Below are 25,461 nucleotides of genomic sequence, written 5' to 3' on the forward strand. Positions count from 1 at the left end.
TTTGGGTTGGAAGGGACCTTAAAGATCATCTAGTTCCAACCCCCTTGGGCAGGGACACCTCTTACTAGACCAGGTTGTACAAAGCAACCTTGAAGTTGGCTGTGAACACTTACAGGGAGGGGGGCATCCACAGCTTCTCTGGACAACCTTTTCCAGAGTCTCACCACCCTCACACTAGAGATTTTCTTCATGAAGTCTAACATAAATTTACCTTCTTTCACCTTATAGCTATTTCCCCTTCTCCTATCACTACATGGCCTCATAAAAAGTTCCTCCACCAGCTTTCTGATAGGCCCTTTCAGGTACTGGAAGGCTGATATAAGGTCTCCCCAGAGTTTTCTCCAGGCTGAACAGCCCCAACTCTCTCAGTCTGTCTTCACAGAAGAGGTGCTCCAGCCCTCTGATCATCTTTGTGGCCCTCCTTTGGATGTGCCCTAGCAGCTCTGTTGTTAGTTGGCATAAATAGTTTTGAAGTTCTGCCTGTTTCTCTCCATTGTCAATTAGATGGTGTTCAGACAACTTGACAAACCTAAGTACCTGTCTTTTAAGTACTGTTTGCCTAACTGATCAGCAATCACACTTCTAAATTACTATGAACATTTCAATGAAGTTCAAAAGGAGTGGGTAGCAGTGGTACTTTGTCCTTACACAGTTTTGATTAAATTTAAATATAACTTTTTTATACTCTATTTTCTGTGGGTGAAGACAAGCATACTTAGTGATTAGCATTCAAATGAAATTTAACTCATCAGGTGTGCTGCTCCCTCTCCCTGCCTACATCCTCTCCACTCCCATACACTCTGTGGATAAAATCCTGCTGGATTTGCCATCTCCTAATGGTGTGTTATTTTAATTTTAGCTTGGTATCTGGGAACCCATGTTTCTTTTTGACTGTTCTTTCTGTAACGGATTCCCTTCTTAATATAACTTTCTGTACTTTTCTCAGTGTCTGTAAAGTTTCTCAGGTGTATAAAGTGATTTGTTCTCATTTAGTGTCAATAGAAGCTATTAGATGCTTCTCTTGTTTTTATTGTGTTAAAACAAAGGCTGCATTTCTTTGAGATGAATCACGTTTTCTAATATTTTACAGGGGGACAAAGGAAACCAAGGTGAAAGTGGTATCCAGGTATGTCAACTTTCTTTTCATCTGGAAACCCTATTGATACACATTTTACGTGTTAATCCAGGAGCTTTTCATTTAAGATTAAGCTCCACAGAAGCTTTGCTTGAATTTCCAAACTCTCCAAGGAAAATTGCCCTGTTTACTCACTATAAATTTTCAGCTGTGTTTCTGAGGCAGAGCAGGCTATTGGCATTTGGTGCAGAGATATGGTGGCCCTGGCCATGGGGTGGGTTTGGGAATGTGAGTTGTGCTGCTGTCCCACGGGGCTGTGGTGTGACCCAGCATTATCCTGGGATGGGTTCCATCACTTCCTGCCCCTGCCCCTGTGGGATCACATAAATGCTCATAGCTAAAGTAATGCCACCTGGGCTCTAGTATATTATAACAAGTGGGAATTTCCTCCTTGTTGTCTTAAAGCCATGGGAATACCTTTAGGAAAATATGAGTATCATCTCACTACTTGGATCATGACTTGACTCCTCTGTGTTTGGAGTAGAAAGTGTATCCTTCTGAACAGTTTCTGCTCTGAACTCTTGGAGAGCAACTGCAGATTGATTAGGTCTGATTTAGGATGAGATTTTATGGTTTACTTCTTTGTCTTCTTTTTGATAGTTAAATCGTGTCTCCCAGATTAATGTGTATTTTAAGAAATATACATTTTTAAGAAGTACATATTTAAGAAAATTTGCTTCCTTTCTGAAGGGACTGAAAGGAGAAAAAGGAAGACAAGGAAATCCAGGTTTACAGGTACTGTTAAAATGGCAATCGTAGTTCAAGAGAGCCATGATTCATGTTTGTTTCTTGTTTCTTAAGATTACTTCCACCAACATAGTTCCTTGCATCAGGTGAAATATATTTATGAATGACATGATTACATAGTTATATAAAATACCTCTTAAGCAACCTTAGTATTTTTAAAATAACAAATACAACACATACAGAGAAGATAGAACCATTCTTTTCCTGGCTGTGCATAGTGGAAGGACGCAAGGAAAAGGACATGAGCTGAAACTTGGGAACCTGATATACAGGAAAAGCATTTTGCTTTGAGGGTGGTCAAACACTGGAGCTAGCTGCTCAGAGATTGCTGTAAAATGCATCTGCATAAGGCATTTACCAGCCTGCTGTAGGTGGATCTATTCTGTATAGGAAGTTGAACCCATGGAAGTCCTCTCCAAAATACATGTTTCTTTGGTTCTGGGATATTACTTTCTTGAGAAAAAGACTCGATTTATATTTTTCTGGATGATTTTATTAAACATTTTATTATGGAAAATTTTTCATTAAACAATTATAAATAACATAAAATGCATATAGAAGCACAAAGTACCTTTTGTGTAAAGGGTATAAAAGCGATGCTTGAGTTAAGGTTTTTAATGTACCATGCTACAGTTTCATGTAGTACACTGCCTCCTGAACTATACTGGGATTTGTTATTGACATCTCCTGAGCTCATAAATTACAGATGTTTCCTGTTTCAGCTGCAAATCAATGAGATCCAGTTGTTTCTCTTTAACTCTGGGCCAATGTATTCTGATTATGTCATAGCTGGCTATCTTGTTTTACCACAGAAAATAGCTGTTAGTATTCATAAATACTTGTTAACATTCATAACTACATAATCTATGTCACGTCTGAACACAGAAGTATTTGTTAGAAATGCATATCTAAAACTAGACTTGGAAGGAAGTCGCAGTTGTTTTTTTCAGAATTACGACATCAATACAACTGTCTGTCTAGCCAGAAGGAGCTGATTCCAGTGGAGCATGGGCAGGAGGTGTAGGTTGTATGTTTGCCTAGTTTTATCACTTTCAGGCACTGGTAGGTTGACAAGAGTGGAGTTGTAACACTGAGCAGGTATTTTTGAAGAGACATAGTTTAAATTAAAAGGTCAATCATTGCTTTTAACCAGATGTAATGCCCTACTCTAACATTTTCCATCTTTTTCTTTTTACAAATACTGGATATTTTTTCATATATTTAATCGTAAGGCAAAACAAAGAGATACTGAAAGAAAATAATTCTTTTTCCAGCTAGAATTATGTAACTGAATTGTCATTGCTTGCTTTTTTTTGTTTGTTTATTATTTTGCTTTGTTTTGGTTTGGGTTTTTGGATGTGAGAAAGCTGATAAAACAGTACAGACTTGGTCTAAAATTGTTTCCCAGAATTATCTAGTTTGACCAGCAACCAAAAAAATCAGTCATTCACATACTTCTCGCAGACAGTGCTAGGTCCTTCCAAGGTCTCTCATGCCTTCAGGATTTCTCAGGGGAACAGTACCCTTTGCTTTGACCCTCAGAGTGGACACCAGAAAACTGAGAGTCTGCACTGAGCTGCCATCCTCCTGTGGTGGAACTTAATGATCAATAACACCACTGAACCATTCGGCAGAAACAGGCATCAAAACTCTTTGCCAAAAAAAAAAAAAAATTGCCATTTGCAAAACCTGGCTTACAAGTTGAGTTTGCATTTCCAAGGTTCTGAACTTGATTTTTGTCTAAACAGTATGAAACAGAGAAACTCAGGCCTGTCCTTTTGCTAGAACAGAAAATTTTATTTCTTTTGTTGAATGCATAAGATTTTGTTTACACTATATCTAATTCTTTATAATATATATGATTTATTCCCAAGCTGTCATTTTGGTATATGATATTGAAGGTAAAATAAAGTGTAATTGACTATGATATAGAGTTTTCATCCTTATATGCAGATTTTTGGGGTTTTTGTTTGTTTGTTTGTTTTTGGTTTAGTTTTGGTTTGGGGTTTTTTTGTACAAGTAGCAATCACAGAATCCTTAAAAATTGGCGTTTGTAATTAATTATTGAAAAGTAAGGACAAAAATATTATTTTTTATTCCAAGTAATTTGTCTCAGCTTGCTTTATAACTTTTTTTTTTCCCCATATTAATTCCTAAAGGGAGTAGGAGGATTGAGTGGAGAACGAGGAGAGGTAAGTCTATTATAATGAAAAATATAATATTACAAAGTTATTTAATTTGTTTTTTCAGAATTCTTAGTCTGTAAAATAATTTACAGTCTTATTTCTCTACTTGCCTCTCTATAAGCAGCAATAGAGAACCTGAGAAATATCAAAAGAAGAGAAAGAAGTATTAGTTAAAAACAGATGTAGTAAAATTTATATTTCATGATATGAAAGATTACAAAATATAAAAAAACAAAGTATATACTTGAAGAGAGTTAAACTAAGAAGGAGGTGGTTGAAGAAAGGAAATAATTGAAGAAAAAATATAGTCCATAAAAGAATACAGAATAGCTGATCACAATGATCCATACTCTTCAGCAGCCATTAATAGCAAGGCAGGGTGCAACAGGAAGGCTACACAAAGGATCCACAAAGAAGTTCCTTCTTGCTTACCTTCCCTTTTTTTGGCAGTCAACAAGTCAAGTGCATTTAAGCCAGAGATCAAGACCATTGCATTTAATGTGAATCTTGAATTTGCCTAAGTCCTTTTGATATGTGCTGATACACTGTTCCCATAAAAGTCTATGGTAAGAACTTCCCCAGCTAAACTGTTTATTCTTGAGTGTTTTAACCTTCACCAGTGAGATTAATTTGTGCTCCTTTATTTTCAAAGCTGATGAAAAGAAATAGAGTGAAGCCTTTACAAAGGTACTTTTTTAGAGGATTCTGCCTTTGAGACTGACTCAGAAAATGCAGAGCAGGATTCTTTCTCTCTACTGCTAAATTTTACAGGAATAATTCAACTCAGCCTGAAAATTAAGAGGCATAAGGGGAAGTCTGCTTGGACTGTTCTTGGCCTGTCAGAAACTGCATGTGCTGCTCTCCAGAATAAGTTTAAAGTTCCTGTTATTTATTTATTTGTTTTATCTTGTGTGTGTGTTTGGCCAATGTAAATATATCTGTGGCCAGACCTTTTAACCTTTGTGTAACACTTTTTTAAAGAATTGTTATTTGAAAGTTTGACTTTGGTTTGTTTGTTGCTTTTGTTTGTTTGCTGAGGGTTTTGTGTTTTGGTTTTTTGATTTTTTTTCATTCCAATAGTTAGTGAAAGGAGAGTAGACTCTCTCCCTTTAATATATTTCTCCCTGAACTTTCTTTAGAGATTTTTTGATGAACCATTTTCATTAAAGCATTGTTGCTTATCAGTAACTAGACATATTCAATGAAAGCTCAGTTCTACTAATTAAATAATTTTAGCTTTTTAAACATACAATTTAACCTATATGCTGCTCTGGTTCTATGAAATACTTAACAACACATTTTGGCTTACAAGTGATTTGCTAAATCATTGCCAAAATTGGTAGAAGATAGATGGTACATAATTTTACTAGCCCCCTTAATTATTGTAAATCATGGTAATGATTAATTTCTTCTGAAGAATCCTTCTGATAATAATCTTACTATGTGGTAAAATATATTGATGTCATTGTGCTTACTTACGAGATATATAAAATTTGTTTATTTTCTACTTTTATTAAATAGTCTTTGTTAGACTCCTCAGTAAAAAGTTTCTTCAGTCTTTAATTCTCACTGAGGTCTTTTCCTTTTTATTTTCTTTGCCAATAGCAAGGGTCAACAAAGAAGGCCACACATGGGATGTGGCTAAACATTACAAGACTGAGATAAACTACAGAAAATGTTCCCTCAGGAACATTTGCTTTTGGCAAGTTCTGCTGGCAGTTTTGCTGGTGCTTCCAACATTTTGTCCTGGTGGTGTTGTTCTGGCTTCTTGCCATTTTCCCAATATTTCACCAGTTCTTCCTAGTCCCTTTAACATTTAGTCAAAATAAATTAACTTCCAAGTCAGATGTCTTTTATTTAGGCATATTCCATAGTTGAAAAAGTAATTAAAATTAAAACACAAAACTTCTAGCTGCAAGAACAGCATGATTTACAGATGACATCACAGCTTCTAGTATGGCCACAGACAGTAAGGTCTGCTCCATATGTTTACCTCTGAGCCTCGCTGACCCTGTTTTTTAAAAAAAATTAGTAATTACATAATAGAAATGAACACTCACAGTTCTTCATGGTGTAACTAAGAGTATCAATTCTCTATGACTATGACACTGAAGTTGGCAATAACAAGAAAATAAAATTGAATTACAACTTTGGAAAAAGTGGGTTCTGAATTAACATAACTTTTGTATTGGGAAGAGGGTATGGACTGCTGTTCAGATAATGCATGGCATCTCACTGATGGACCAGCTTTCCATTGGTGCTCTTAGGCACTTGGCTGACATCGGTCATATTTTGTCTCATATTTTAGTGTTAGGTTTAGTTTTGTTTTGTTTTGTTTTTTTTTGTAAGAGGAAAAACTACCCCCTTTATTTTAGTGGCTAGCTCTCTGCATAAACCTTAAGTAATATGATAGTGAATTTGAAGCTTGCTCTCCTGTTAATAATATATGGGTGAAGTCGAGGCTTTCAAGCCAAGACAGAAAGCTTTGAATTTTTCTAATGTAAAGAATTTTTTATAAGTGCTATATAGAATGAAACAAAGTAATATAAATACTGTAATTTAAGATTCAGTCTAAGTCTATGAAGACTCCCAATAAGTTGTCATAAACAGTAATCCTGCTGCTTTGTTTCCATCATTTCATATAAAATAGTTGGAAAGAGCAAAAGAAATTTTGAAACAACTGATAGCATTATCCAGAAACTGTGCAAAAATGGAAGGAAAAAAACTCATCAGGGACCAAACATAGCATCCTAACTATGATCTTGGGCACGTACCAAATTACATTGTACTGATATTTTGTTGGCTTCAGCATAGGGAAAGAGTCCCACATGAACTACTGCAGTAGGTAATTCCATATATAGAAGAAGCATTGCTTTGATGAAGATAGATAAAAATAGTTTCCAGAAATATCTTAACCTTTTGCAGTGAAGCAAACAGACTACAGTTGTTCTCAATCACTCAGAGTGTAAAAGAAGTAAATAATATTAATAACCCCAGAAAAACACTGAATGAAATATTACTTTTTTTTCCTTTGTTTTATATGCTGCAGGTGTAGGGTAAAAATCTTGATTATCATAGTAAGTTTGCCAAGAATTTCAGTGATGACAGATTTCTAAAGATTTATAATTTTTCCAGCCTTCTAAAGATTTTAATGTACTGTAACAAATTACCTAATTCTCATGAAGACGTGAATAAAGCCCTTCCTCCCATGTGCTAATAAAGAAGAATATTTTGCTTTATATTAATTAGTAAGGAATGTGGATCCTTAAAGTTTAAAAAATATAGCAGTATTTTTTTCTTGTTATATTTGGTAAACTTCATGTATATCTGGTATGTGAAAAAGTTAATCAAGAATTTGAAATCTTCTGTATTTTTTTGTAAAATAGATCTCATCGGTATCAAGTTATCAACTTATATTAATTTTATGAAGATCATCAATGAAGATTTTCTCAGAATATGTTTGCTTCATGCTACCTAGCATCAAAATGATAAATGAAGATACAATTGGCTTTTCATTGGTTTTCATTCCAGAAAGGAGAAAAAGGAGATCCAGGCATTCGAGGCATCAATGGGCAAAAAGGAGAATCTGGTATCCAGGGTTTGGTTGGACCTCCTGGTCTCAGAGGTCAGCCAGGAGATAGAGGACTCCCAGGACCACCTGGATCAGATGGAAAACCTGTATGTATAGGGCCTCAAGCTTGTCACATTGTGTACCATAAAAATCCCAAACAAATGTATGCTCTCTGTTTTTTCAACTGTTCTCTGTTCAATTCAGGCACGAGAATTTTCAGAAGAGTTTATTCGACAGGTGTGTTCAGATGTACTGAGAAGTAAGTTTTACAGCTTCTTTACTGTTCTTCCCCAGTTTAAAGTGCCAATGGATTTCCCTCATAATTTCAAAGGTGCTTTCTTGAAAGCAAGGTTGATATTGCTGATTTATTACGTGTTTTGCTACAGACGTGGGAATATATTTCCACACTATGCGTTCCACACTTCACTATCTTGTTTCCTAAAGGGATCATATTCTCTAAAGGGAGGAAACTGTAATTTGATTCATTGCTAGGGGGTAATATTTTTATTTTTTGTTGTTAAAAAACTCCAAGCAATTTTTTGTTTGAATTATCCTAGCCCAGTTGCCTGCTATCCTCCAGAGTGGAAGGCTGCAAAACTGCAACCACTGTCAGTCCCAAAGTGCTTCTCCGGGACTTCCAGGACCACCAGGTCCAAGAGGCCCCGAAGGCCCAAGAGGATTTCCTGGTTTACCAGGCAGTGATGGTGTTCCAGGGCTGACAGGCATCCCAGGTCGCCCTGGAGCTCGTGGGACAAGAGGTATTGCCTGCATTCATCATGGTGCTCATGGCCTTTATGACTTTGCTTTCTGCTGCAAGTTTTCCCTGGGATTAGTGCAGGGTGTAAGGGAATAGCTGGACTTCTATTACAAAGTGTAATTGAGTACATGTCCAATGTGAATGTTTCACCATGGAGGAAGAAGGCATGTCAGAAGAAAATACAGGAATGCAACAAGATTGATAGTGTTCAGTTCCACGATAGCCAAACTTTGTTTTGATCTTTTTAGTGGGTTCTTAGTCTCATGTAATGATTTTAACTGCATTTAGATTCTTTAGACATTTTTTTTTAACCTCAAATGAAGATGTGGATTACAATGTATTTCCATGTTTTCTGATTCATTTTCTTCCAAACCTCTCTATACCTACTATTTCAGAGAATGGCAATTTGTTCACTGGCTATTAACTATCTGCTACCCCATAATTTGCTCCTTGTCTGTTCCTTCAACTTGTAGTGGCTCTCTGCTTAACAGGTGCTACATCAGCTCTTAATTCAGTAGAAATCAGGATAATTCAGTGGTGACCAGTGATAGGACAAGGGATAATGGGTGTAAATTGGAGCATAGGAGGTTCAAGTTGAATATCCGGAAAAATTTTTTTACTGTAAGGGTGACGGAGCCCTGGAACAGGCTGCCCAGGGGGGTTGTGGAGTCTCCTTCACTGGAGACATTCAAAACCTGCCTAGGACACGTTCCTATGCGATGTACTCTAGGGGGCCCTGCTCTGGCAGGGGGGGTTGGACTAGATGATCTTTCGAGGTCCCTTCCAACCCCTAGGATTCTATGATTCTATGATTCTATAATTTAGAACCAAGTTATACTGCTCAGATTACAAGGAAATGCTCATTTTAAATCCAGTTATTTACTTTTGAACTACTGTGTATTTTATTCAATAAGCACTAACAAATGCTGACTTCCTAATTCATGGGATGGAAGTATTTTTGTGTGCAAAGATATACATGTATTTGCTAATTTACAGGACTGCCAGGGAAGAATGGTGCAAAAGGCAACCAAGGAATTGGAGTTCCTGGGATCCAAGGCCCACCTGGACCACCAGGTGAGGGACAGTCCAGCTGTGCAGATTCAATGCATGCTAATAATTTCCAAAGAGTGTGGTTTAGAAAAAGTGTTGCTTATAATTTGAAAAAAAAAATTAGTGTTTACACTTAATCACCATGTATGTTTTATGGCTAATGCTTGCCTCTTGCATGCCTTTAATGCTGTCAGATAATATTTTCCTTAATAGAAGACAGGTTTAGTAGAAATTGGTAACTGAGTCTGCTGTTTCATGATAGATGGATCTTGCAGTCATTATCTGAAAACAGTCCTGATATAGCTAAGCATTGCTTAGTGAGGGAAGATGTTCCTCCCAACAGCAGTGTATTCACACAAATTGCAAATTTGATCATTTAGCAGAAATGTTAGGGTGTGATCCAGAGCCAAAGGAACAAATAGAAATAAGAGGACTCCACTTCAAGCCATGTTTGTTCCAGATCATATCATAAAGTATAACAGGGTACTGAAGTACATTTTAATATTTCCTTTTAAAAGCTGTTTTTATTTAAAGTGTTTTCCATGTGCTTTAAAAAAACAAAAAACAAAAAACAACTTAATAAAGTATCATTTTATCTATATAAACACATAAGCAGTTTGTGACAATAATTGTCTTTTTCAGAAGTTTTCTTTAGATGAATATTTCACCAAAGATTGGTGGGTCCATATTTAGCTCTATTTTTCTATTTAATAAAAATACTCTGTAATGTATTTGTTTATTGCATGTGTGTTGTTAAGGTCCTGAAGGTCCACCAGGAATGAGTAAGGAGGGACGTCCTGGAGAGCGTGGGCATCCTGGAAAAGATGGAGATCATGGAAGTCCAGGAATGCCAGGACCAGTTGGACCCCCTGGAATTTGTGACCCATCACTATGTTTTAGTGTAATTGTTGGTAGAGATCCATTTAGAAAGGGACCAAATTATTAATTTGTGGTACTTTAGAGGAATAGGTATGGTGCTTGTCTTATGGTCTTTCAAGTCTCAGGAAAATGACCAGCAATAATCCCAGAAGCAGGAGCAAAAGTGCCAATGACATTATAAACATTACAAATAATGATCTCAAAGGCTATAAGTTCCTGTAGAAAAGAAACTCCAATATTTTTTCCATAACTTGCATTGATTGAATCTCAAGTGTTTTTGAAGACGTCAGTTTTGGTATGAATAAAATTAAATATAATATTTGTTATTTAGTATGTGTCTATAGTAGTCCTGTTATCACTGAAGTCCTTTGCAAAATTGCTGGAGATGCCACTAGGAGGAAGAATGGGCCTGAAATGGTGAGGTATGAATTACTGTGAAATTTTTCACATGCAGCTGACCTACACAGTATTTGATTTTGAAAGATTATGGCTGGTTTTGACTTCATGTGTGTGAATCTCATTGGCTCATGTACATTCCATATGTCACTGCTCCAAGTGTCCTTTGAGCAAAAGCCTGTATCAGATTTTTATAAATTAAGACAAATATCTGGACTTATCATGGAAGTAATATCACCTATTTTGCCATGCAACTCTGCTTAAAACCAAAGTGAGAGGCAAGGGTAGAACTCCTACTGGCTCAAGAAGTATGGAAGTTTTATTGAAGATGGTACTGTCAGCAACAGGGTCTAAAGATTCCATGTGGGTGACTAAGCTTATATGAAAACAGCATTGAAAAAGAAAAAATAATAAAAAACTTATATAGCTGGATTATAGCTAAAATTTGACCAAAAAAAAAAAAAAAAAAAAAAAAAAAAAAATTAAAAGATGTTTGCACAACCCCAGTGTAGCAGTTCTGCATAATTAAGTTATATACCCTTTGCTGTTCCTCCCCAAGGACTGCAGTTGACAAACTGAAGAAGCAGGTTTGCAAGGAGAAAGGTCTAACTGCTGGCTGACTAGCTGCAACGTTTGTTATGCTGTTTCTTTTTTTATTTTTAAGCAAGCTTTGTGTAATTTCCATTGTATGCTTTGCTAAAGAGGTGTATTGCTTGATTTTACATAAAGAGGAAAGGCAGAGTTCCCATGAAAATTTAAAATCTGTTTCTTAAATTAAGGAAGTCTTGTATTGAACTTACCTACTGCTTTATAAGTGGCTTTTTCTAATGTGTTGGTTTTATGTTGTCCTACTATCAGAGAGTGGTAATATGCTTGACATTCAAGGTAAAATAAAATTTTGTAAAGAACTGGTGGTAGTTTGATGAGTGATTGCAAGAGTTGCCTGTGTCACAGGAAAGAATGTTGCCAGTGACCCATGAAGGTCTAGTTCCACCCTGAAGCTGTGCTTTTTTTACTGTGATATCCTTCCTTATCCTCTGGACAAAGCACTATCTCCAACAACAGCACTGGGCTCCCACAGTGGTGTGATTGCTGAGCGAAGGAGGAAGCAAAACCAACAAAAAAGAGCAAGTCTGAAGGACCTCCAACTGCAGTGAATACAAAGCCAGAATCCCCTACTTTTGGAAATTCCAGGTTTTTTTTTTTTTCATTATATTTTAAAATAACACACAGACATTCTCCCACAGCCAAAATATGGTAGAAAAAATTTGAATTTTTTAAATATTTAACTTTTTTTTCGTTCATTTAGGCAAAAAATTGCCATCTGTATCCAAACAGTTCAGTTTTACTAAGAGGAAAACAATTCTAATGTAGTGAATTTGGCAGGAAAAAAAGAAATTTTGATCTATCAACAAGTGTGGTTTTTGTTAATTTGATTTATGATTTCATTTGATCAACTTCACACATATACCAGGGTTCAAATATTAAAAGTTGAGGTGTTTTTTTCACCCTATTAGTCCTGTTGGAGAGTTATTTCTGAATGATTCTGACTGAGGATCTATATGTAATTTTAATTCTGCATCTACTAATGGCTATTTTATAGACTTTTATGCTAACAGTGTAATCAGCTTGTATTACTCCTTTTCATTTGGTGTCTTTTAGAAAACCAGCAAACCTGTTGATCCTTGTAGTTCTTTGCTTCAGTTTTTTGAAGCTGTTCTTGAAATATGCCCATAATTCTAGGTAAGGAACCTCAGTTGTACCTCAGTGATGTCAATATTTACTCAAAGCACTTGGCTGTGTTCAGCTTCTAATTTTTTAATTATTTGGTAAGTTATACAAGAGTTATTTAGGTCTTCTCAGATGAAGTTGTATTACCCAGGTCTATACCCTCTCCTGTTTTTTTGTAGCTGATGAGCTCCTGTAGGATAGAGCAATTCAGGTGGCATCAACTTCAGGTAGCTGTGCTTCTTCAGTGCAGGAACTTGTAGCTCACAGAACTGCATTTCAGAGCTTTTTTACTGTTCCAATTTCAAACTAATTCCTTGTGCATTCTGATCCTCCTTTCTTTTGATCCAGTCTTCCTTAGCATACTCTGCCACATTTTTAGCTAATACCCTCCCAGCCAGGGGAAGCTATAAAGAGAGATATACTTTAAGGTTGGAAAAATATACTTTAAGGCTGGTGAAAGGACTCGAGCACAGACCCTGTGAAGAGAGGCTGAGGGAGCTGGGGCTGTTCAGCCTGGAGAAGAGGAGGCTCAGGGGAGACCTCATCACTCTCTACAACTCCCTGAAAGGAGGGTGTAGCCAGGTGGGGGTTGGTCTCTTTTCCCAGATGACTTTCAACAAGACAAGAGGGCATGGTCTTCAGTTGTGCCAGGGGAAGTTTAGGTTAGATATTAGAAAGAATTTCTTTACAGAGAGGGTGATCAAGCATTGGAATGGGCTGCCCAGTGAAGTGGTGGACTCTCCATCCCTGGAGATATTTAAAAAGAGGCTGGATGTGGCACTCAGTGCCATGGTCTGGTAACTGCAGCGGTGGGTCAAGGGTTGGACTTGATGATCTCTGAGGTCCCTTCCAACCCAGCCAACTCTATGATTCTATGATTCTATGAAAAAAAACCCAAATTAGGATGGGTTTAATGAAATAGTAATAATGGTGGTGAAATACAAATATGTAACTATGGAAACCACACTCCTGAGAGGATAATTACTTTCCAACCACAAAGGTCCCCAAGTGGGCTCAGCAGCAGTTTCTGAGTCCAGGGTCCCAGTGGCAGCCCCCCAGCAGCCAAGCCAGTCCCACTCAGGGAGGCAGGAGGTGACCTGTCTCAATGAACAATTATATTCTCCAGTAATGAAAAAAGATGCAGGGGGAGCAATGACAGAAAAAGAGACCCCTCAGACACCAGAGGAGGGCTCTCTGAGGAGCCATCTTGCTTGGTGATAGTCTTTAAAACTGCATCTTGGGGTAATTTTTAAGCAGAGGGTAAGATGCAGAAGGAATTTCTGAACACAGTAGCAGCTCACTTTATAATCTTGAACTACAATTCACTGCACAAAGTTCAGAGTATGGCTTCAACTTATAATATCTGTGTGTGTGAAAGGCATATCAAGATTAGCACATCACTGTGTTCATTGTTTGCTATTGCCTCTTAGAACTGAGTTATATACTTAGACATAAAGATGCATAATTGCAAAGTATTACTGTGGGAATGGAATTTCTTAATGAAAGCTTAGTGGTGAATGGAGCTCAGCAATTTGCACCTCTGAGAATCATGATCTCAGGGAAGTTTGGAATAAATACATATGGAGTGATGTGTGTGTATATACATACATAAATAATTTAGTGGAAGACCAGATGTCACAGATGACTTCCACATGTGCAGATTTATCTGCTGAATATATATGTGTATATATGGTGTGTGTGTGCATACACGTGCAGTTCTCTAGTTCTTCATTTGTTTAAAGAAAAGATATCATAGTCTTCCAATTAAAAATGAAACAGTAAAAGAATAAAATTTAGTCATCTTGCAAGAATTGAAATATCACAGTCCTGCTCTTGCTCCAGGGCCAAGGTATCATTGTTGGCTTCAGATGTAGCCAGTATATTTCAAGGTTGGCTGAAGGAGCTGAGAATCATCAGCTCTGCATCTTTTAGAAGTAGAGAATTTAATTTCTCAGCAAACTCAACATGCATTAAAATGAAATTTCCCATCAGTGTATCTGAGTGACATGGCAGTGAACACTATCAGGTTCTGTCACTATAGTTCACACAGATGGAATCAAACCCCTGTGAAAAGAGACTATACTATTTTCCTGTAAGGTGAAAACATAGATGATAAATCAAAATGCATCTTATTAAACCAGACTCAGCAGAGACATTAAAAAAATCTAAGAACTGTTGCCTTCTGGGATGCTCTTGTGATGTTTTAAACCTGAGTTAATATATATATATATAAAAAATGAGTTTTCTTCTGTTGATAACCAAGATTTTGTCATAGAGGACATAATTTATGTATCCTGGAGAATCTAAGCCCATTCTTATAAGAGGAAAATCATTACTATGTCATTACTCAGTTTTTCTTTACAAGCATCTTCCCTTTTTCAGTATTTACTATATTTGCATCAAGTACTTTTTGGTAACAAAGAAGTATTCTGGTAATGTTCCAGTATATCGTATTATTCTGTGTTTTTCTTTCCTTTCTTGGCAAAAGATGCAAGCATTAGAAGATTTTTTTCCAGAAGCAATGTCTGGCCTCTCAGCTATCTGTCCAGGAGGTATATTGGCAGGTTGAAGGCTCCTTGCTTGTCTGCCATAGGCTTAAAGAACTATTTAAATGCTCTCAATTGATTTTTTTACACCTTTTGATGAGTTTCCTCTTGTCACCGGTGAAGTACATAGTATTCTTCTGCTTAAGCAAAAAGATGGTGAGAATTCATGAGAAGATTTAGCCATGTGACTGTTAAGACATCATATGCCCATATTGCCAGCAAAAAAGTCTTTCTCATGTTTGAACCTCATAAATTCCTAAGAGTGCTCCACTTGTTTTCAGTTTTTTCTTTTGTAAAGCATGAAAAATAATTCATGGTATCTCTGTGACACATTGAAATCTTATATTAAATATTGTACAAAATGGTGATAATGCCTAGAAACTGTGTTAAAGAAATAACTTTTTTAACTCTTGAAAAATACAATACTACCTGAGAGATGAAGGCAAAAAAACTGCTCCCTTTTAACTGGGGCATGATTCTTCTTGTCACACCATATCTACAGAGCAGTCTCTTTAGAGCATAGAGAAGGAAGCCAAGGTACTACTAGAATAGATATGCACATGAACAGGGTGTATTTTCTCCCTCTGCCAACTGCTTTTATGTTGCCCTTCTATCCCTGAAAGCATGTGCATACATTATATTATCCAAAGGAGGTCAGTCATTGCCTATTTTTTTCATACATATGAAAGAGTTGAGGAGAATATAACCTGATCATTTGGCTCTAGTAATTTCTGAGCTGCTTGGTTTCAGTCCCTGAGGAACCCTCAGTGAATATGTAGGTCAGTAGTGTGGTGGAATAAACTGTAATACAGACGAGCCCTGGCAGCTTCTCTGTAGTGATTTGAAAGTGCCTTTGGCAGTGGCACTTTCTGATACTTCAGAAGTCAGCAGATCCATTTTTCCTCAATGCTGGGTCCCAGAAGCACTGCTCTTTGAAATGTGTAAGTACCTCTACAAAGAAAAAGCAGAGTACCTAGGGAATTTGGCTTTTTAAAATCAGTAGGGTAGATTCCTTGCTGGTCACCAAGATAGCAGTTGGGTACTGGCATTGGCTGCTGGGGCAAAGCAAGCAGTGTTTCCTGCCCAAGAAGCAGCCACATTCCTTCTCTCCTGGTGGAGTTGCTTCAGATTTCGTAGATGACCCAGAGCCTTCACACGTTCAGATCTTCTGGTCTATGCAAATATGTTTCTCATGTTTCTGTCTGCCCACATCCTTCTCAAGCTTTCCTGCTGTTCTTGAGAGGGTCTACTAACAGCAACTCTTGTAATGGACTCTTTTAGTTTAATTTCCTTCCTGATTTTCAGTGGAGGTAAGACCAAGTCTTTAAAAAACTTCTGATAAGTACATGCCTGGATTTATTGGATCCTTGTTTGCACACGTTTCACAGAAGCAGTGGAAGACATGCTGAGGAGAAACCTGCAATGAAATATTGAAGGTGTGTCATTTTTGTCCTTGAATATTATTGTGATCTTCATTTTCCTTTTCTGTAGCTCTCACAGGAGATTCCTCTGCAGCTACCTCTTCACTTTCATTTTTTCCATGGTTTTCTTTAGGTGGCTATGGAGAGGGAAATGCTCATTGGAGCCTTAAGTATGGTTCTACAAGACAGTGACTACAGAAATGGATACAACAAAGTGTTTATTATTAATAGATCTCTCCTTTGGGATTTACAGTGAATGTTAATAGCCATGATCTCTTTGCAGGACAGAGACCCCTAGAATAATTTAAATTAGACAAGATCTCTGAAAGTTATCTGGTCTCTTTGCTCAAAGAAAGGCCAACTTTGAAGATAAATCCCACTTTGAAGTTAGATCAAGTTGCCAATACGTATATAACAGCAGTTTTATCAGGGCCCTTTAGTTATGTACAGTGCTCTGTGTGATGGCAGAAGCTACTATTTTCTATTAATCTTCTGTAACAAAAATATTTATTTTTGTAAATTTTTTAACAATTCCTGTAATTTGATGAAGATGCAATGCTGGATATGTTAAAGGCATGATGAAGAAGGGATCAGAAACCAAAGCAGAAGCAGGATAGGAACAGACAAGGATAGGAACAGAAAAGCTGAGTTATCGTTGTAAACCCACTCATCACTAGTGCACAAATCATGGCAAAAAATAACAGAATTTAATAGTAATAGATTGAGAAACATTCCTTTTGGCATTGTTGGAGGGCACAATTCCTTTGCACAAATCCCATTTTCTAGCTGTGGTATTCTGTTAGAAAGGGGAGAGAACAAAAAAAGAGGAAGGTCTAGACTGAGCCTAGCCCTGGGCAAATAATAAAAAAAATAGAAGGGTTCCACACACACCACACATTCCTGTATGAACTGGGCATCCAGACAGCCTTGGGGTATGTGATCTGGCATGTGATCTGCTACAAACATCTGTATTCTGTGAGCTTGTACTAACACATATGGAGCACTCTGATGTTTGGTGCTGGTTAAACTGGTTACACTTTCAGTTGCATTGAATTCTGTAGAGTTATTTCTTCTACTTTAGTTTGGCTGTTGATAGATCAGGATGGAAAGTGAAAAGAAGTCTGTCAGAAACTTAAGGTGATCTCAGTAAATAACCTTAGTCATCAGAATTGGTTACTAGCTATTACACTGAAGATTATTTTATTGTAATATATTATAAGCTTTTCTACTTTTCCTTTTTTTTTTTTTTTTTTTTTTTTCTCTTTTTTTCCTTTTGTTCAAATACATTGAGGGCAAAACAAACTAGAAAATAGCCTAGCATATATTCTTCCATGTACTTAAAATTGCCAGGAACCATCCAATTTCTAGCCAAATTACTTGCACAGTTTGCTGAGTTGGAAAATGTACATGTATCTGACACAAAATTAAGCAGCTCCCACGTGCAGCTGATCTTTGGGGATTCTTACTTTAAAACTCTGAGCTAATAGAACTACCACATGTGTTGGCTACTGAAATGCATCTTCTTACTTGTTGCTGTTGTTGGTCATTGCCTATGGAAACTTATTTTTCTACTTAATGTTAAAACATAGCACTTCTTTCTGTAAACATGGTAAGGAGAACTGGAAATTTCCTATGACACATTATAGCCTTGGATTGTATTTTAACACAATGTGCTCTGAGTTCACGTATGCTGTCTTTTTAAAATTTAATCATAGATGTACTGCTTTGCAGCTGAAACATTCCCTGAAGTAATGGCAAGATACAGAAAAGGCTATTTCTGTGATATTTTGGTGCTCTCCAACCCATGTAAGTGTTTAATAAATGTCATCAGGATCTCTGAGGACTATTCTCCTCTAAAGAAAATTGTTTGGATGTAATCCATAATGATATGTGTAACTTGTCAAATACTTATTACTAGAGTGAAAAATACATAAAATACTTTTGGAGGCTGATTATATGGAATTAGGCAGAGGAATATATAGTGTCTGTTGGTTTTGAGGATGATAAAAGGAATGGTGGCTTATCCTCTTGAATTCTTAACCAGCAGGAAAACTGTTACCAAGAAGAAAAATCAAACTGTGCTCTTCCAGTCATGGTGCTCCAGGGAGCATCTGATCATTATTCTGCATCTTATGTTGCCTTTTATCCAATTGTATTTGCTTTTAAGATTCTACCAATCACTCAGTATTTACTTTTCATTCATATAAATACCTAGCAGAAAAGAATATAAGTAATGTCATATTGAATCAGATCATCTGTCCATCATGTCTCTCCTTTTGTGCCTTGCAAGCACTAGTAACAGATAGAGCAATTATTTGATTAAAATAGTGCTTGACCTGATCATTTCCCTGAAATGAACTCTTTGTTCATGACAATCACTGTTGTGAACATTTCCAGAACAGTGGGTCTCATCTGAACTATCATGCTATGTTGCCTCTGACAGATCTGTTCTCCAGCATAATTTTTTAATTATAATTAATCTTTTATTAATTAATTTATTATTATTAATTAATCTTTTTTGGAGCCTTTTGGACTTTTGACCTTCACAACAACCTGTGTTAATTAGTTCCACAATTTAATTTTGCATGAGATTCCATCATCATCATTATAGCTTGGCTTCATGAATGAAGTGTGAAAAATCACTTCCTTTGTTTTAAACTTTCTGCCTGATAAATAAATTGAGTACTCCCTGATTACTAAGAAAAACAGTGAATAGTGTTTCTCTACTCAATGTCTCTGTATTTTCCATGCCTTTAAAGACCCCTAGCACATCTCAGTTTTGTTATCTCTGTGCAGAGTGAAGAAACTGTCATCTCTTCTTCCATTAAAATTACTTCATACTGTTGTTCAAAGATGTGCAAGCATATGTAATGATAAAAAAGGAGCAGGTTGTTGGTGTTCTTTATTATTATAATTGACAGTAAAATGACTGACTCCATTCCTTTTCCAAATCCGTGGGCTTCTGGCCACTGGACTATTTTAAAATGAATCTCTGCTTATCTGTGTACTTCTCTCAGCATAAGTTACTGTAAAGAGGTAGTTTACATGACTGGCTTATGACTTTGTCTTCAGAGATGCTGCTAGAATTTCCACTCTGAAATTAATTCTGTCACCTTTACTTTCTTTAGTCTAAAACCCAATATACTTAGCTATGACTTTTTTCTGATCTAAGAATTAAAGAGTATCATTTCATTACTAGATATTCTAGACATCATCCCACCTGTCACTATTAAAGCTACACTGTGTCTTCATGACCTGCTTAGAGATTAATAGGTTTGTAATGTAAGTGCCTGATTAACAGAATTCACACCTACAGAAAATTAAGATTTCTATATTCAGCTGCTTTGTGACACAAAGCAAAGATGTGAACCACCCGATTTGCAGCAAGCAGCTGCTTTGGGCATTGGTGTCAGTCAGAGGGGTGAGCAGGAGTTGAGGGAATTGACTGAAACAGATTTTTTTTTAAAAGTGCTCAGATTCCACATGTGCTGTGTTTCCTTATATTTCCAATTTCATTCATAACCAAAATAATCAAAACTGTAACAAACCCTGATGTTGTCACATGGATGCTTTTATGCAATTACATATACATTATAAACATATTTTATAATAACATTCAGCAATCCTTTTCCATTAAAGTTTTTCAGTTGTATACAAGTTACAATCTGTGAAAGAAAGCAAGGAGGAAGGAGGGGCAGTCGCTGACTCAGTGACATTAAAATGCAGATACCTTGTCAAAGTGAACCTCTCTGAGCTTTGGCTTTTGTTATATTCCCAGGGTAGATTCTCTATGTTTTGCCAATCTTTTGGTGATTCTTGGTCATGTTCCATCAATTTGAGGCCAAGATTTAAGTACTCTGGAAACTGGACTTGGTTCAAACTTTTCAATAGTTTATAGTTCATGACAACATTTATATTAAACTTCATTTGATTCAGCCAGAATTTGGTGGATTTGTGTGAGTTTTATTTCTAGTTTCATATCCTATTTGAATGAATTTAATTTCTAGTTTCATATCCTATTTGAATGGATCTATGTAACTGATGAATGCATATGCTTGGGGGGGGGGGGGGGGGGGAAGGAATAAATGCTTAGCTTCACTAAGTACTGGCTTGTTTTGGCTATTTCTGTGAAGCAAAGTGAGATGAATAATTTTCTCCCATTCTACATTATAAAATTAACAAGGTCTGGGGATTCATTACAATAAAATGCTTTTATGGCAAAGTGAGATGATTGTCTAGTGGATTACATTGTGATCTTAACTTGTCCCCTGCCTATAGGGACAGACGTACATTTTGTACACCCAGCCTCTCAATATGAATCTCTCCATCACTATCTGTAAGTAATGTAGCACAAATGCTAGAACACATCTGAGATCTATTTAGGAGTGGAATATGAAGTTCTCTCACACACAACATGTGGAATGGTTTACCTCTTACATGTTAAAGCATTTCTTGCTCAGAGATAGGCTGCATAGACCAGCAAAAGGCAATCTAACTGAAGACCTAAGGGGTGGTGTGCGATTAAAGAAGTCCACAGAATTGTCACCTCTAGGTATGTGGGTGAGTATCTTCACCTGGAGGTTTTCAACTAAGCACGCAAACAGTTCCTGAAATGACAAATAGACCCCAGAAATCTAAAATGTAGTCTGTCTAGAAGTCCCTGATGTACCCTAGAGTGAGATGGAGATGCTTGGATATAAGCAGGCACAAGGAAATGGGGAGCTGGGTCCAGTACACACTAGGGGGTGCTGCCTGCCAGTGTAATGGGAAGACAAGAAGTGGTCCAAAGGACACTTAAAGGATGATGTTGATAGAACAGGCATAAGTGATGATTTAATCCTTCTCTGCCAGGTTAGGTCAGTTTGCAAGATCTTCTTTGACTTCTTTGACTTCCATCAGTTTCCAGAGATAGACATAAGATGATGGAAAGTTCTCGAGAATTCATTTAAATGCAAACATCTTCTCTCAGTCTGCTTTGTAAGTTGCCCGTGAAAAAATGTTTTCTCAGATGTAGATGCAATTACATCTGTTAATTACAATAACTAAGTTTGTAATTTTGTAAAATTTTGTTTATCAGTGGCCTTTGCAAGAATTACTACATTGTGTGATACTAAAAGCTGCTTCAGGTTAAATAGAGAGAAGGGCAGGTCTTTTTTTTTTTTTTAATATATAGTTGGGTTTTGAGTCTTTGGGGTTTTAATTAACGAATTCTTTGAATCAGTATTCTATAATACATACTTAAGGTCAATTTTTGTGATGCAAAACTGAAAACAAAATGAATGCAAACACCTTTGAAATGAACCAATTTTCTTAAAAAAGTAACATAAACTTTTAGAGACCCAAATCTGTTAAGTTGAGCATTTAATTTTCCTATGATAAATTTTGAAAGAAGTTTTCAGATGCATACAGGGCCCCATATAAACAAGAATATCTCTATGAAGTACCACCAGATTAAAAAATTAATATTTTAAGTTTTGTCCTCATTGGTGGAGACTGCTTCACCTTGTTATTCACATATTTACACCCAAATTGTACATTAGATGAATATGCCTCACCTGGGCCATCAGCAATTAACTGATGATTTATTGAGGGTGCAATTAAACTGTATTGAGTTTCAATCTCTATTGGTATTATCTTCCAGGTTCAGCAGTAATATGCTGGAAAGTATAGGTGGTTGGTACCTGTACCAGGTCTCTCAGAAATGTCAGTATTAAATTGATGGTACTTGAGATGAGATTACCTATTTATGATGTTACTACTTTATTCTGACATTTGCTATTTGTAAGCTGAGTAATCTTAAATGCATTATTTATTCCAAAAAGGAAGAATACTGCTCTTCTCCCAAGACCACATGATGACTTCTGCATATCCCGAATGGTGCTAGATGTCTGTGTGAGGACAAGTGAATCATCCTTTTGTATATTGAAAAGAACAGGAATGTTTTCCTTTAGTTTAAGGAGATGTCCTATCTGAGAAATAGAATCACATCTAACATATTTACTTTTTGACTTATATATTTTATTCTCATGTCTTCATCTCAAGTATTAATGTAGGCCCTTGGACAATAATTAAGCTGCTGTATTTCAAACACTTATCACGAGGAAGCCTTCAACTCACAGTGTGCACACAGTAGTACCAAGCCTTATTGCCTTATCCAAAGTCAGTGGAATAAAGCTGTTGCTATTTCCTAATCAGAGAGCTGTTTGGGGTGAAGAGCTGTGGGAAACTGAAGGGAATCTCATCTGGAGTCCTAGGCAATCTGCCCTACAATTACAGACTAGTCAGTTCAGTTGATACATTCGATCCCCAGACATATTAAAGCACTTGGAAAGGCTCCAGTAGACCTCAATGGGCTTACATCAGGCAATTATATGATTGCTGGAGTGCTGGAAATTGAGCAGAAGTTCTTTTGAAATCAATGTAAAATGATATGGGAGTATCTTACCAGATATTCATCTTAGTGACATATATGTGGTTACCCTAAAATACTGCCATTGCTTAATAATAAGGAGTGAATAGACTGGTGGTTTAATCATGTATTTCCAACTAACTGAGTAGGGTGGGGATGTACACTTTGCAGTGTAGAAGTGTGAGGGAGCTGGTACTGGCACAAGACCCCAGCTGCCTGCCTTTGGCACACATAGTGATCCACTCACTGACCCCTCCAGGTGCTGGAATGGCTCTTTTCCTAAAGCAGTTTCAGTATTGCATTTCCACTAAAAGGGTTTTCTTTGTATTGACAAGTTGACAGTCTGTCACAGAGAACTGAAAATATAATTTTCATTACTCTGTAAAAACAAATAACTAAAATCTATGATTTCAAGAAAGTCTTTACATTCTGTATTCCCTGAATGCCAGGTTAGCATCCAGACTCCTCATCTTTCTGTCCGAAGCCATGAACTAGTGCAAGATTCCCTGTGACCAGCTGGGAGTAGCTCACAAGATGTAAATGATATTTTAGAAACACTTATCTACTCTTCATTTTCCCCAGAGTGTTCTGAGCCTTCACACATAACATATGAACTGCAGTGAGGCTACAAGAAAAACCTTTAGGACTGAGCCATTTATAGTAAGTTTAGCCTTCAGGGCTTACTCAGTGATTTATATTTGTTTATAATATACTTTAAGCTGGGCAGTAAATAAAGCACTTCTGATGTAATATTAAAAGATGAAATTTTGGGTTTTGACTCTCGCTGGCTACAGATTTTCAGGCTCATAAATAAATATTCTGAAGTCAGAGTCAATCCAAAAAGCAGTCCCATGGGCATGTTTGCTTTCTGTCCAGGCACTGTAGTCTTTCTATTCTGATGCTTTGCATTCAAGTTTAGTTTCCCCAATGAGCAATAACTTCTAAAGAGACAGATTTTTCTTTCTGTCTTTTATAGACTCTCTAACTCTCTCAGGAATGCCATGAAGATATTTTGCTGGATAAAAGGTTAAGACATGAACCAGCATTGACTTTTTCAAATGGTTTTGTCTGTAGTGGTCTGCCATGTGTACTGCACAACACACGAAGAGTTAATAGAAGTTCATATCATGTGTGCTGAGTGTAAGGAATCAGTGTTGACATTTATGCATGCTTATTTCTGTAATGAAGTACTTCAGTTATTGCTTTTGTCTCCTATTAGCTTCCTTCTCCTTTTGCCAAGAAGCAAGTTTTTTCAAATGAATCACTAATTTTTTTTTCCAACACTGTTATATTGTTTAGCTGAATTTTGAGGCCCTCTGAATAATCTGGAAGGAAATCTTGGCAAGAAAAAAACCCAGATATTGAATTAGTTGTCTGAGTCCATTTTTACACTTCTTCAAAATGACCATGAAAACAATTCAAATGAGTTAAAAAAGAGGGAGTAGAACATTTGGTGCAGATGTGACTGTATGCATGAGACTGGAAATGTATAGTAGTGTAAAATGTACATTTTTACTATCAAATGTAAACAACTTTGTTTCTTATTGGTTTTAAGAGTAGTTTTCCTTGATGCTTTATTTCATGGCATGTATTAATTGTATTTCAGCAGTTGGATTGACTCTGGGTTTTGGATTATTTGGTTTTTGTTTTATGGGTCCTTAAATCTTCACTGAGTCTTAAGTATTCATTACATGCTTCGCTGTGGCTTTCAGTCAGTTGCAATTATTTTAATAGGCTATGTAGTATTTATAAATTATCATAGCACGTAGCTCTCTGCGAACATTTTCAAGCAGATCTCTTACACATTTTTGTCTTCGGTAGATATTTAATAAAAGCTGAGCTGATGCTGCAGCTTTGAGGCATTAAAAATAAAAATCTGTCTGGCATTGATCTGCTTATTTCCACAAACTTTATGAACTCTTTGGTAAATCTTGTTAACTTTGGCTACCTTGACATCAAAAGTTTGTGGGTAGAACTTACAGTATACTATATAAGACTGATTTTTTTTTTTTTTTTTTTTTTTCATAAGTATCCAGACAAAAGAATAACACACCAGTACTGAGCCTTATCTTGCTGTTCTCTGTCACTTCCTCTCTCCTCAACTTTTGGCAATCAATGGCTTAGGGATTTCCTGAGCTAGAGGCAGCATCTGGTCCATCATATTTTAATAGCCACTGGTGCACCCTTTCTCTATGAATTTGTCTAGTCTCTTTTTTAGCTCCATTTATGCTTTTGGCCTTAACCACATCCTGTGGCAACGAGTTCCAAAATGTAATTATGTGTTGTGTGAAAAAGTACTTCCTTTTTTTGTTTCTTAAATACTTTTTATAGGCATAATGCATTTTTTGCTGAGTGATAACACTGATTTCTTTGCTGTGCTAGGGAGCAATCACACCCTGGTCAATAGGTATTCCCACCAGTAGGTGAAGAAGAGTGACAGGAGACAAGATAAGTGTGTAGTGGCCCCAAGTTTAATGAAGTGGACAAGTGTTTATTGTAGGCTCTTCTTCCTTTACTTTGCAAATGAACTGAAGTATAAACTCTATTTTACTGTGCATAGTTAGATGCAAGTTTCCATGTGTTTAACACTGTACAGTTAATATATTATGCATTAAATACTTGTGTTTGCTACA

At 36.6% G+C, this 25,461-nt stretch overlaps 1 protein-coding gene across 1 annotated transcript in view; it reads left to right on the plus strand.

Moving 5' to 3' along the window:
- The window catches only part of COL21A1 (collagen type XXI alpha 1 chain), a 96,521-nt gene extending 84,892 nt beyond the window's left edge, over positions 1-11,629 (plus strand). The window contains exons 22-29 of the mRNA XM_071741647.1: positions 1,091-1,126; positions 1,826-1,870; positions 4,042-4,074; positions 7,600-7,746; positions 7,844-7,898; positions 8,197-8,397; positions 9,393-9,470; positions 10,205-11,629. Coding sequence (XP_071597748.1) covers positions 1,091-1,126; positions 1,826-1,870; positions 4,042-4,074; positions 7,600-7,746; positions 7,844-7,898; positions 8,197-8,397; positions 9,393-9,470; positions 10,205-10,392 — 783 coding nt within the window. The 3' untranslated portion in view covers positions 10,393-11,629. The remainder of the gene's footprint in view (positions 1-1,090; positions 1,127-1,825; positions 1,871-4,041; positions 4,075-7,599; positions 7,747-7,843; positions 7,899-8,196; positions 8,398-9,392; positions 9,471-10,204) is intronic.
- Positions 11,630-25,461: the final 13,832 nt, after the last annotated feature.

Source organism: Heliangelus exortis, chromosome 3 (genome assembly GCF_036169615.1).
Source record: "Heliangelus exortis chromosome 3, bHelExo1.hap1, whole genome shotgun sequence".
Lineage (NCBI taxonomy): Eukaryota > Metazoa > Chordata > Aves > Apodiformes > Trochilidae > Heliangelus > Heliangelus exortis.